The sequence below is a fragment of the Vigna umbellata genome, chromosome 11 (genome assembly GCF_029865625.1).
Source record: "Vigna umbellata cultivar VRB3 chromosome 11, Vumbellata_1.0, whole genome shotgun sequence".
NCBI lineage: Eukaryota > Viridiplantae > Streptophyta > Magnoliopsida > Fabales > Fabaceae > Vigna > Vigna umbellata.
The window spans coordinates 27,011,317-27,024,105 of record NC_142175.1 but is presented as its reverse complement, the minus strand read 5'-3'; the positions used below and the strand labels follow the sequence as shown (position 1 = coordinate 27,024,105).

The 12,789-nt window shown below is 30.1% G+C and overlaps 2 protein-coding genes across 2 annotated transcripts; both read right to left on the bottom strand.

The window, feature by feature from the left end:
• Positions 1–2,674: 2,674 nt before the first annotated feature.
• LOC124839782 (Cytochrome b561/ferric reductase transmembrane with DOMON related domain-containing protein) lies at positions 2,675–4,890 on the bottom strand. Its single transcript, XM_047315708.2, has 4 exons — positions 4,711–4,890; positions 4,110–4,512; positions 3,124–3,401; positions 2,675–3,011 (listed from the first exon to the last, which is right to left on the bottom strand). Exons 1-4 carry the CDS (start codon positions 4,888–4,890, stop codon positions 2,736–2,738), a joined length of 1,137 nt encoding a protein of 378 aa, XP_047171664.2. The 3' UTR covers positions 2,675–2,735.
• A 1,253-nt stretch (positions 4,891–6,143) lies between these two features.
• Positions 6,144–12,721, bottom strand: LOC124839784 (cytochrome b561 and DOMON domain-containing protein At3g07570-like). The gene is made up of 6 exons (XM_088101495.1): positions 12,344–12,721; positions 11,845–12,250; positions 8,329–8,498; positions 7,726–8,131; positions 6,606–6,889; positions 6,144–6,508 (listed from the first exon to the last, which is right to left on the bottom strand). The coding sequence occupies exons 1-6, from the start codon at positions 12,512–12,514 to the stop codon at positions 6,278–6,280; spliced, it is 1,668 nt and encodes a 555-aa protein (XP_087957621.1). The 5' UTR covers positions 12,515–12,721; the 3' UTR covers positions 6,144–6,277.
• Between the last annotated feature and the right edge of the window lie 68 nt (positions 12,722–12,789).

The following is a 12,789-nucleotide window of genomic DNA, read 5'->3' as shown; positions in this document are numbered from 1 at the left end:
ACTATTTAATTAACTGAAAAATTGTATTTATTATGAGATTCAATTCTCACTAATTTTAGAATAAACATCGTTTTCTCCTCTTACATTTTCAATAAAGTTATACAAGCTTTTTTTTATCTTATTTTTAAAATATTGTTTAACAAAAACTTAAATAAAACTTGTGAAAATTAAAAAATTTTAAACATAAAAAATTAAAGAATTTTTAATAAATAAAAATATAAGGGGACTAAGCATCATTTACTAAGAGGGAGGTCAATGTATGATGATTGCCTAATAAAATTAGCTTCATGCTTCAATCTGAAAAAGAAAATCATATCTTCAAAGTATAATTATTTATACTTTCTTCTACTTGTCCACACAACACACATTGTGCACTCTACTTGCATCCCTCTTTTCTGTAAATTGTTTTTCTTTGGAATTATCCTTTTATAAGAGGGAGGTCAATGTGTATTTAAACATATGGAAAATGTTTCTTGAACAACCATTTTTGACAACATTTAGACACGTACACACGTGTCAAAATCTGAGTGGTCTAGTTGGAAAAATTAAATAAAAATGGACCACTCAGATTTTGACACGTGTGCGCGTGTCTAAATGTTGTCAAAAATGATTGTTCAAGTATCATTACCCTAAACATATAGGTATGAATGCCATTTTAGTAAAAACATGAGAGAATATAAGTTTCATTTATTATAATATCAAAGAAAATAAGTGAAGGTTCTACTTGAGTAAAAAATGTGATAATATTTATATACACGTTTTTGTAACAAAAAATAAATAAATTATGCTTTGAATTTGAAAAAATAATATAAAACTTTCTTTTAAGTGTTAATTGTTGGAGATAATTCATGAGTCTAAATCAGTAAAAATAACAAAGTTAAATATCATATAACAAAAAAACTCATAAATTCGATGTTTCAAAATAAAGATCACTTATTCATTTTGGTGACTTGTTTAAAACTAAAATACATTGATTAGTATCAATGTCTTAAAGTTTGGAATTAAAAATGATGTCATTTGTTAATAAATCTGTCATTAATGTAGAGTTAAACTTACTACATGTTATTTACAAACACTTCTAGAAAAGAGAAATAAGAAGAAAGTTTGAAATTAACTTTTTTTATAAGGTAAAATAAAGTTAATTTGTAAAAAATTTCTAATATAGTTTTTCTTAAATTTTACTTTTACCTCATAATATAATCTAATTTTAACTTGTGAAAGAGTTAATAAGCTAATTTTAACTTATGAAGAAGAATAAGCTATTTTTAATTTATGAAGAAGTTAATTTTATTTTTATCTTCTTATTTTCTAAACTTAATTATTGAAACTCTTGGTTAATAAACTAGTTCTTAACATAAAAGTATCAAAATGAAGTGTGAAACTCTCAGTAAATAGCAAACTAGTTGTTCACACAGAATAGTAATTTTTTTACTCATTAATTAGATTTTTTTTTTAAATTTTGAAAGACAATGATTAAAAAAAAAAAAAACTCACCAAGATTCAATGACAATTAGAAAAGTGTCGAGAAAACGACATCTTATTTTAATACTTTTCGTGAAGAAAAATCATGCATGCAATTATTCTTCATAAATATGTTCCATGCAACCATATAATTAGTAGAAAGCCAACCCAAAAATTTAATCTCTTTTATTTTCTTATTTTCCAACTCATGTCTTTTTAGCTTCTTCATAACTTGGTCTTCAGTTTTAAATTTTTTTGTTAAGGCTGTTTCTACTTTTACATATAAGAAATTTATAACTAATTTACATTTATTAAAAAAATTAATTTAGTTTAATACATCTTATTTGTTTTTTAATTATAATATAAAACTACTCTGAATTAATGAATATAGAGATAGAATAATAGTAGTAGAGTTTTAACTTTTAGTCTATGATAAAATCTTGAATGTTTCTGATGATTTTTTTTAACCGTGCGTTCTCAATAAAAAGAAATCTATTTTGTTTTACACTATAAAAGCTCTGTTTACAAAACCTTATTTCATTATTTAAAGAGCAATCTGAAAAAAAAGAGAAACAGAAAAATTATGGAAAATGTATTAGGGAAGCAATCATAATTTTTTTATTAAGAATAAAAAATATAACTCCAACAATTTACCAAAGATAAAAAGTACATCTAAGTCTTCTCAAAATCTTCCATCTTCCGAAAAATCACATATCCTATTATTTATTATCTATGATCCAAAATAGTTAAGAATATTTTTTATTAAAATATAACTAATACAAGAGAACTAAATTAAAGGCTTATAAAAAAGAAAATTTGGCCTTGCAACCGATTTAAGAGTTTTGTTAAAAAAAAAAAATCAACATCAGATTTAAAAACATGCTTTTCAAATCGAATTTTTTCAAAATACTATTTAAAAATCCATCAATGAAATTGATTGCATTGAAATCTATTAAAATGACGACCTTTCAAATTGGTTTTCTCTAAGGTTGATTTAAAATTTGTACATTATCTAATTTGATGATAATGGAAAATATATCAAATTTGGAGATGAAGTGTTTCCATAGCTAACAAAAAAAATTAATAAAGATAATAAAAAACACTCTAAATTAATTATACTCCTTTTTGGTGCATAGTTTAAATAAGTCTTTAAATTAATTATATTCCTTTTTGTCTCGTTTCCATATTGAAACTTGTATTTGGGGATGTGGTAAATAGTTATGATACATTACAAAATATGAATGAATTTTGGATTCAAAATAAACATGTTTAAGCTAATAAGGCATCTCCACGGATTGAGGATATGACTTAGAGTCTCTTCTTGCAATGATTCTCATTCTTATCTCCAAGAACACAAAGACAATGACCAAGATAGCAATAGTGACTCCATAAGCAAGAAACCACTTAGATCCTTCTCCTCCCAAATGGAGTCCATAAAAGGTGTTAAGAATTGCAAAGATAATCAAAATCCTCCCCACATTATGATGATACCAATTCCAATACTTTCTTATCTTTGATTCTTTTCCTGGTCTTAATATAATGGCTAACACCTACCAAATCAAGTCACAAATAAATAACATGAGTGAAAATAACTTTGATTTTATATCAGAAAATGAGTTCGATATAAAACTAAAGGAGAGACAAAATGGTTAATTAATTAACCTGTAGGAAGCCAAGGATGATGATGAGGAATGCTACATTTTTGTGATGAGTGACTTCGAGATTCCTATCTAAGAGCAATCCACATAAAACTCCAAGTATGCCAGCAAGGAACCCAAATGCTTGAATTGAAGCATGCAGATAAAACCACATGGGATCCCTTTCTTTGAAGTATCGTGCAATTATGGATCCTATAATCATTAGAATGCTCCATCCCATAATGTTCAGAACTCCATGGCTTCTTCGAAGATTTAGTTTAGAATTGTTTTTAGTTGAACCTCCTGCAAGCCAAAGTTATAACATTCAGATTTAACCACACCATGAGATATATGCCAAACATGTATACATAGTTTAAGAAGTGAACTTTAAATCTAATTTAGTCTTATAAAAAAATCAGTGTATAAGATGAGATTTGTATTCACTTATATATCATAAATTTACATTATCTCTCGTATACATGATCTAACACATTCCCTCACACTGAGACATATACGTTATGAGTGTGGACTAAACATTAATGGTAGTTTAATAGTGATATGACAAGTGACATGATAGTCTTAATAAACAACAAATCTTGGTAGAATATATTTTGGAACATTTTGATATGGAGGTGAACTTTAAATCTAATTCAATCTTATAAAATTAGTTTATAAAATAAGATTTACATTCACTAGTTATATACTCTAAATTCATCTTACTAATCAAGGTGAGATTTCAACACACAATTATCATCACTTTCCAATTCATCAAAATCCTATCAGTGTTACTTAACATGAAGGCGTTGTGTTCCAAAAACTTTTTTCAACGCATGTATAACGTATTCATGTATAAAGATCTGCAGATTAATATCCAAATTGGTTCATTAAAAGGAGTAATTTCAATCTATGATAAGAAAAAACAGTAATTAATACTTTAACAGACTCATGATTTGTTATGCATGTGCCATGTATTGATGTTGATGATGAACAACAAAAGGGTTCTTCACTAACCTTTTGAATAATCAATGGTTACTGATGTCTGATCAATATGTTTGGGCAAGTCATAGCTTGGATAATCAGGAAACTGGCCATTGGGTCCAATGGCAAATATGAGATTGGAAGAAGGTTGAGTGGTCTTCAATTGGAAGATCAAGTAACCAAGTGAACCAGTTGCTGGAACAAATGATGCATTCATAATATAAAGATCACTTCTGTCTTTAATCACTTCATCTTTTGATTTTCCACCCAGATAGTAATATTTCATGCCCCCAGCACCTGGAGATGGCATCCACCCCACAATGGCACTAGAACCCACCATGCTTCCATCTTTCGAGAACCCTATCGCTGCATAAGCTTTTGGGTCTAATGGGAATGAAAATATGAAGCTCCACACATCTGATGAAGCCTTAGCATACTGATCAGAGAACCAAACAAAAACAAGAAAGATACCTGATTAAATTTTTAATGTTACACTCAAGTTCAGTTATGTATATTTCAAATACTCTAATGAATATATTTAAAGTGTTGTTATTCATATGATGAAGCTGTATAAAACCAATGCTTCTGAAAAGTTTATTCAGAGTCTGTTGACAGAAAAATGTAAGTCACATACTCTAAGGATGAAACTGTGAGCAGGCCAAACAGAACTGCAGAGGAGTGAACTTGTATCGAAAGGGATAGGAAGCTGAAGTTGCTGCAATTTAGAGGAGCATGAATCTTGAGAAGTGACAAAGGTTGATGAACTATAGAGCATAATGAACAAGATTATCTGACAGAAACTTGTTAACTTCATCTTTGTGTGGAGGAAGATAATTAAGCACCAAAGACGGCAGAAGTAACTACTCAGAGTGTGTCACTAATTATGTTCAATTTTATAGTGAAAAAGTATGATGATCCTTGAAATTATAAATGGTTGTTTTTGACAATTGGCATTGCCGGCTGGAACAAGACATGCAGGCACTGCTATTGTTTCATTCAAATGTTAGAGAAGACCAACCAGCCAACTGCGTACGGTGTTAATTTTAAGCTTCACAATCAACCAAAAGTTAGTTTGAGGAGACTTTGTTGTTGGAACTATTGTCTTGTAGCATACCTCTTATCATGGTAATAATGATATACCTTCATAATGTGACTTGAACTTCTGCTATATAAAATAAGAATATTGAACTGATAAAAAATAAAGAGTTGACATCAGTATATCTGAATAATATTTTTAATCATTTTAATTAATTTTCTTTGTTTATGCAAAATAATAATCAGGCATTCATGTATGCATGTGAAGACTCATAATTACGTGAATCTTGCATAGGAATATGCTGAAAAAAAAAACAATTCTGATGTATAAATTAGACTTAGGTTAAACTTTGACATTAACTAATGTTATTTTTACTTCATATTCTCACTCTATATGTTTCTACTTTTTTTATTTTCATCCTTAAAGTTCTTTTTCCACTTCACACTTGCACTATTCCATTAAATTGGGAAGCTATACACAGAAAGCACTCCGATACTAAAGTGAGTAAATGTCTCACAGTAATAATAATTAATGTACAAAGAATGTAACCAACCTATCACAATATCACAAATCTATGACTAGAGTTGATTTAATTACGTCTATAACTATATTTAACGTGAACTCCAGTTTTAGTTTGAGATTCGGTTTTTCAACCAGTTCCCATGAAATCGTAACCTAGTCAAGTCCAATTTTTGAGCTAACTGGACAATTTGGTTCTTGAGCTGATGGAACAATTATATTATATATTTTCATCCCCACATTTAGGAGATTCGAAAAATCTGGAGATTTAATTTCATTATAACTACTATGTGTAGAATTGTGTCTTTTGTTTATAAAAAAATTGTAAACTTCTCAAAGTATTTAGTACAACACCAGTTATTAAACGTTGGGGTGGAAATATATTTTTTAATTAATGTATGTTTACTTTATCAACGATAGAGTTTTGTACAATCTCATTTTTATATAATGTAATGGACTACTGACAGCAATTTGTTGAAGCTAGCTTTGGCATTAAGAGGAAGAGGCATGCATAATTAAAATATATGTTAAACATAAAATTAATTGATGAGAAATTCTCTTGGTACAAAAATAAGTTACAAATGGAAGTAAAGTTGCAAATAAAAGGCAGTGGTGAAAGAAATTAAAATGTATGAAGGAAAAAAATTTAGTCTTTACTGCAGAGTTGTGTCTCAAAAGTAAGTGCCATTGTAAGTAATATGGCCAGCACAATACCATAACCTATATTCCATCCACTTCCCTCCTTCCCTAATTGGATTCCATAGAAAATGTTAGCCACGGCTAGTATAATCAAAATTCTCCCCATGTTATGATGGTATAAATTCCAATACTTTCTCACTTTTGATTCCTTCTTTGGTCGACCAAGCAAAGCCATTACCTACAAAAACCATATAAAGTTTTTGAGTATTCCAAAGGATATATAGTTTGAAAAAGTTTAAGATAAAGTGCAGAATTATTTAAAATGTAAAGTATACCTGGAAGCAGGCTAGAACGAAAATGATGATTCCAAGAGCCTTGTGAAGAGTAACGTCAACATGGAGTTGATTATTCAACACAAAACCACTAATTACACCAATTACTCCAAGAACAAAACCCAAGAATTGAACTGAAGCGTGAAAATAAAACCAAAATGGATCCCATTCCCTGAAGTAACGAGCAACTATTGCTCCCATTATGATTAGGATGCCCCATCCCAAGATATTCAGCACTCCATGGCTTCTTTTCAGGTTCATATATGACTTTCCTAATGCACTTGAACCTGTTTCCAATAATATCATAAACAAACCTTTTCAATGTTTGTTCCCAACAAAAAAAAAAACCTTTTCAATGTCATCCCTAATATTCAAATATGACTACTATATCTATTCACGAACTTACTGAGGGCAAGCATGAACAATAGTAGCATTTCCCATTTTACATTAAAGTCCACAAGGAAGAGCAAAATGTCGACCTTTTGGCCAAGCTACTCAACTACATACATACATACATATATATATATATATATATATATATATATATATATATATATATATATATATGTATGTATATATACAAAAAAGAAGAACATATGTGGGTTTGGTTTGGTGGAAGGTCGAGTCAGATTTACATTTCAACTAGATTATTCTTACATGAATATGAGAAAAGAATGTCCTCTCAACAACCACAAACCACTGCAAAATAGTTTTTGACAGCAAGAATGGGCCAGGTATTGGTCCAATCATTTGTCAAAATCAACTCAACCAAAAGGTCAGTGCTAGAATAATCCTAATTGGTCTACCTGTTTTCGAAATATCATTTTTTTCAAACCTTGTCATATGCACATATAAAATCATGAGAGATGCATAATTTATGCAATATATACTACACAATTTATCTGTCCATCCATCTTCATCGTATCACTGATTTTAGCATATTTTTCCATTTCATTTTCTTCTTCTTACCTTTACTGTAAAAAGATTGTGTATCCCGGAGTAAAATTTGTGAAAAAGGGATTAATGTAATTTCTTCTCATGCATGTTCCCCTAGCCCGATTCACTCAGTTAATTTATTCACAAGAATGTGCAAAAACTCTTGCATGGCTGATTTTTTACTAACCTGTTGCGTAATTCAACGTAATGGAGACTTTGTCTTGGTGCTGTGTTAATGCAAAACTTGGTGCTGAAGGGAACACACCGTTAGGTCCAAAGGCATAAATCAACCGGGACAGAGGTTGGTTGGTCTGTAACTGGAATGCCATGTACAAACGTGAGGACTGTGATGTAATGAAGGTTGAGTTGGTTAGAACTTTTAAGTTGCCTCTATCTGGCACCACTTGGTTTGGTGCGAGTCCTGTTAGATAATACTGTTTCATGCCTCCACCTGCCCCATTGGATGCGATCCACCCCACAATGGCACTTGAACCAACCATGCCTCCATTGGGAGAGAACCCCATTGCTATATAAGAATTTGTGTTCGGTGCTGAGAGAATGAAGCTCCATATGTTTGGAGAAGTCTGAGAATACTGCACAGTTAATGCATCCATATACGGTTAGTTGGTTTGATATTAATTTATGATTGGTCACCGTTAAACTTGTTATCCAAACATTGATCTTGAAATTGGATACACAATCATATTATAATGACAATAACATAACTTTGAAGGGTTATTTTGAACTAACTTACAAAAACTGGTTAATTCAAGAATAATGCACGACTTACTCTAAGGATATACCCCTGAGCATTCCAAACAGGAAGACAATTGAGATTGGTTGTGTCGAAGAGGAGAGGAACACTGAGGTTTAGATTGGAGACACAGGAGTCTGGTGCTTGTGAAGTACTTCCATCTACTTGTGAAGAATTTCCATCCCCTTGTGAACTTCCAATGTTGGCTGAAGCATGTAAACAAATAGTGAACATGAGAAATGCTACAGATATCTTCATTTCTCTCTATTGTTTATGCTTGTGTTGTGTGTTTGCAAACGTATTCATGAGACTGTTAAAGCAAGAAAGACGTACTGCTATATGATTAAGTAAAGGAAAGGGAAAGATTGATACAATAAACAATGGTACAGGTAGCGGTGTATCAATAATCATGGTGAAAGGAAGGCTAGCTAACTTAACCCATTAAGTTTCCAATAATGATAATTTGACACACATAAATATTTTATATTCTTTTGATTTTTTTTTCATTATTTATATTCTCTTCTTTCTTAAAAAATACCAAAATTCACTATCACCATTTTATTCTTATACTTATATTATATGTAAACGAATATAAAAATGTGATATTTTATCATTATTTTTAAGTTTCCTTTATTCATAACAAAATATTGATTTTGATTATGGAAAAATCATCATGTTCTCAAAGACAATAAAGTGTTGCCAACGTAAAGTAAATTATGAAAAGGAAAATGATAGATGAGTCATTTGGGAACATACTGAGGATAAAATAATCATTTAAAAGGTCAACTTTTATATTTATAAAGAAAAAAAATTAAAAGATAACGCCAAAATGAGTATAAAAAGTTTTTTATGTCAAAATATCACTTTTCTTATAAAGAAAAAGCAATCTCTCCCTATATTTTCTTATGTTATATCTACTTTGATTTTTTTTTTTGGAAAGAGAATTTTTTTTTTTTTCAAATTTAAAGCATCCTTTGTATGGAGTCAGTGATCCTTAGTACGCTAACCCGGTATTTTAAAGAAACAGTATTTGTCTTAATAACCTCCATTTTCCAAAGAAATAATGTCAAGTTGGAAAAAAGTCTTTACAGTCCTCTATACTTCTGGTTTAATGTGGTTAAATTAATTAATAAAAAGGGTTAAATCTATATATTTTTAAAAGTTCAAAGACGCAATTATTAATACAAAATATTTTATTGGAAGAATAGAAACTGAAAGCACTTTTTTTCCTATCATGTTGATAATTTTATTAACACTACGAAACTTCAAATTTAGAATGCATGAAATGGAGTGGGTGAAGTGGAATTTGCTTTATTTTCTTTGAGATTTTCTCATGAATTTTAACTTTTGAGTCTCGTCTACGGATGATTTGAGAAAAGAGATCACAATAAAAACTTAAATTGGGAATTTCAATATCATTAAATAGAACTATAATTATTATTTTTTTCTATGTGATCTTTCCATCATTAACTCTTTGTGTCGTATATTTTATTTCTGTATCCTCTCTTTGTATATCGTATTGTATATGTATATATCTATCATTTATATTTCAACTTAGGTCCCTTAAAGCACGCAACTCTCCATAATTATTGTCCGGCTTGTTTTCCTTATTCTTTCTCTTGGGTCCTTGGGTCAGTATACTTTCCATCTACCAAAAAGTTTAAAGTCAATAAAAATTAATTGATTTTTAATTGATGTTAAAAATATACTAAAAACGCATAAAAATTAAAGTCAATAAATAAATAAATCTTATTTGATTCAACCTGCACTAAAAGTTACTAAGATTAAGATCAACAACATGAATTTATAATAATAATAAGTGTATAACCAAATGATGAGGATACGATTTTTTAAAATTAAAATACATGTTGATAATTGACTAAAGGATGTATCGTCTGAAACTTCTAAATGAGTGGGAAGAGGAAAAAAGGAGTAATACATCTTACTGAAGTTTTATTTGGACGAAAAATGGGTTCAAGGACATTTGAAGTCCTAGGCAAAAATCTAAATCGGGATCCTTTAATAGTTTGAAATATGTATTCTTTTTTTCACAAATGATTCGATTTTTATTTTACTTTTGCAGTTTAAGATAAAATATATTAAAACTTCAGGTAATAAAACATTTAGTTATTTAGTTTTTCGTTAAAAAAGATTTAAACAAAAAATTTCTTTTATTAACTTTGACTTTGATTTTCTTCACTAAAATGAGCGCAATAGAAATAGCTAAAAGATATTATATATTTGGAGAGAGAGAAACTACGGTTTTATAAATTCTAGAATAAAATTATGAACCGAAAGTTTTTAATGTAAATATATGCATATATTGACAGGGGAAATAGAAATACGGTTAAGGTTGACCCTACCTAACCTAAGGCCTAAAGTTGAAGAATCAGATTGCTTCAAATGAACTCGATCTGGTTGTTATTCCATAACTTCCAAGTCGGAGAGAACATAAAAGAACGTGTGAATCTAAGACTAAAGACTGTTGTTGCAACACAAACCAGTTTGTCGGCTGTGTTTTTTTTTCTCTCACTATGTTTCGAAAAGAGGACTCAATGTTCTAAGAAATGGAACTGTCACAACCAACACGTGAAGTTCCACTATTTACTCTTCTCTACTTGTTTTGGCTTTTACTAGTATAGTTTTTGATTGAACACTTCACCCACTCTATAATGCCCAACCAAAGAATTCTCCGGCTGAATCAATGAATTCTGAATAGTATGCCGTCAAATTTCAACCACAGGCATAATGATATATAATGACGCACACTTCAATATTAGCCACTAATCATATTTATGTAGAGGGTTCAAGTAAAGAAAAGAAAAACATATATTATTCACTACTAGTTAACTTTGTTTGTTTCAGTTATCAGAAGTTTGTTAAAAATTAAAGGAATTAATTATTTTGTATTCAATAATTTTTTATTTTATTTAATTTAGTCTTATAAATAAAAACTTAATCAGGTCTTTTCATTTTGATATCCACCAAGTTAATATTTTTACACAATTAACAATATAACCATTAATCTGCACCAAGTTAACATTAATAATTTTAATTTACAAGTAATGTAATTTATATTTATTATATAGTGACAATTTATACAACCAATAAAATTACTTCAACAAAAATAAACCATCATATTGTTGCATTTTAAAAATTAAGGAATTTTACTAAATTTGAAAACAGTTACATTATTGCATTTTTTAAATTGAGGGATATAAACTTATATTAATTGAGGTACCAGATTGAATAAAGACTAAATTAATAATAGGAAAAAGAAAAACTTAATCAAGCCAAAGCATAACTAAAAAATCTTTTTTGATTTTGCCTTAAAACTCAGTTATCGACGTAGAAAATTAAGGTTTACTGTTCAAGCAATACTTTTTCAGATCATGGCTAAAAAAAAATCACAACAGCTAAGTTATTACCGAATTGTAAGGAAAATAATCATTACATTTAGCTCATATACGATTAATAAGTCCGTAGACTGTCGTTTAGAAAATAAATTTATTTAAAAGAAAACAATCATTTAAGAGAGTATTTCTAACTAACCTTTTGAGTAGTCTATTCTTGTGGAAACCTTGTCTAGGTGTTTGGTTAGTGCAAAGCTTGGTGGTGCAGGAAATAAACCGGTGGATCCAGTGGCAAATATCAGCGAGGACAAAGGATCAGCGGTTTGTAACTGAAACACCATGAACAGACGAGAGTTCTGTAAAGTGATGAAGGTTGAATTGGCTATCACCTGTAGGTTGCCCTTATCAGGAACCACCTGATTTGGAGTGACCCCACCAAGATAATACTGCTTGATCCCTCCACTGGCTCCTCTTGATGCCACCCACCCCACCATGGCACTTGAACCAACCATGCCGCCACTGACAGAGAATCCCATGGCTATGTAAGAATTTGTGTCTGGGGTAGAAAGAATGAAACTCCAAATGTTTGCATAAGTCTGAGCATACTGCAAAGTTTACACATAGGTTAGTATATACATGCGGTGCTACTGGAATAAGGTCATATACATGAGATTGAAATTCAAAAATGGTGCACTTACTCTGAGGATGAAACTTTGAGCATCCCATACAGAAAGGCAGAGAAGGTTGGTTGTATCAAAGGGGATAGAAACATTGAGGCTTAGATTGCTGGTACACGAGTCTGCTTCCGGGCTTGGAAGAAAGAATGAACAAAGAAAAGTAATCACGAAGAGAAGTTTTAGAGCCTTCATTTGTCTCTATTATTATGCAAGTGGTGTCACTTTGAAAGATGTGGTAAGCATGAGTAAGTCTTACTAATCTTATTGAAGCCGGGCTTATTATTCCTACTGAAGCTAGAAAGGGGGAAAATAAACGATGTAATGATTGTCATTTTGTAACTAACATGGTGCAGGGCCTATTCTCAATTATGATCATAAATTGAAAACGAAGATTGAAGTACATGAATGATTAAAAAACGAAAAATAAAAATGGCAAGTTTTTGTCGACTGAAGTCTGGCTGGTGTTT

What these genes read in the sequence shown, in the direction of transcription:
- LOC124839782 (XM_047315708.2), bottom strand. Translation starts at nt 4,890, where the DNA reads ATGAAGTTAACAAGTTTCTGTCAGATAATCTTGTTCATTATGCTCTAT. An exon ending in CTCACAGTTTCATCCTTAGA is followed by an intron (nt 4,513 to 4,710) that starts GTATGTGACTTA and finishes TTCTCTGATCAG; the next exon opens with TATGCTAAGGCTTCATCAGA. An exon ending in TCATCCTTGGCTTCCTACAG is followed by an intron (nt 3,012 to 3,123) that starts GTTAATTAATTA and finishes TTGATTTGGTAG; the next exon opens with GTGTTAGCCATTATATTAAG.
- LOC124839784 (XM_088101495.1), bottom strand. Translation starts at nt 12,514, where the DNA reads ATGAAGGCTCTAAAACTTCTCTTCGTGATTACTTTTCTTTGTTCATTC. An exon ending in AAGAATAGACTACTCAAAAG is followed by an intron (nt 8,499 to 11,844) that starts GTTAGTTAGAAA and finishes TACATGCTTCAG; the next exon opens with CCAACATTGGAAGTTCACAA. An exon ending in CTCAGGGGTATATCCTTAGA is followed by an intron (nt 8,132 to 8,328) that starts GTAAGTCGTGCA and finishes TTAACTGTGCAG; the next exon opens with TATTCTCAGACTTCTCCAAA.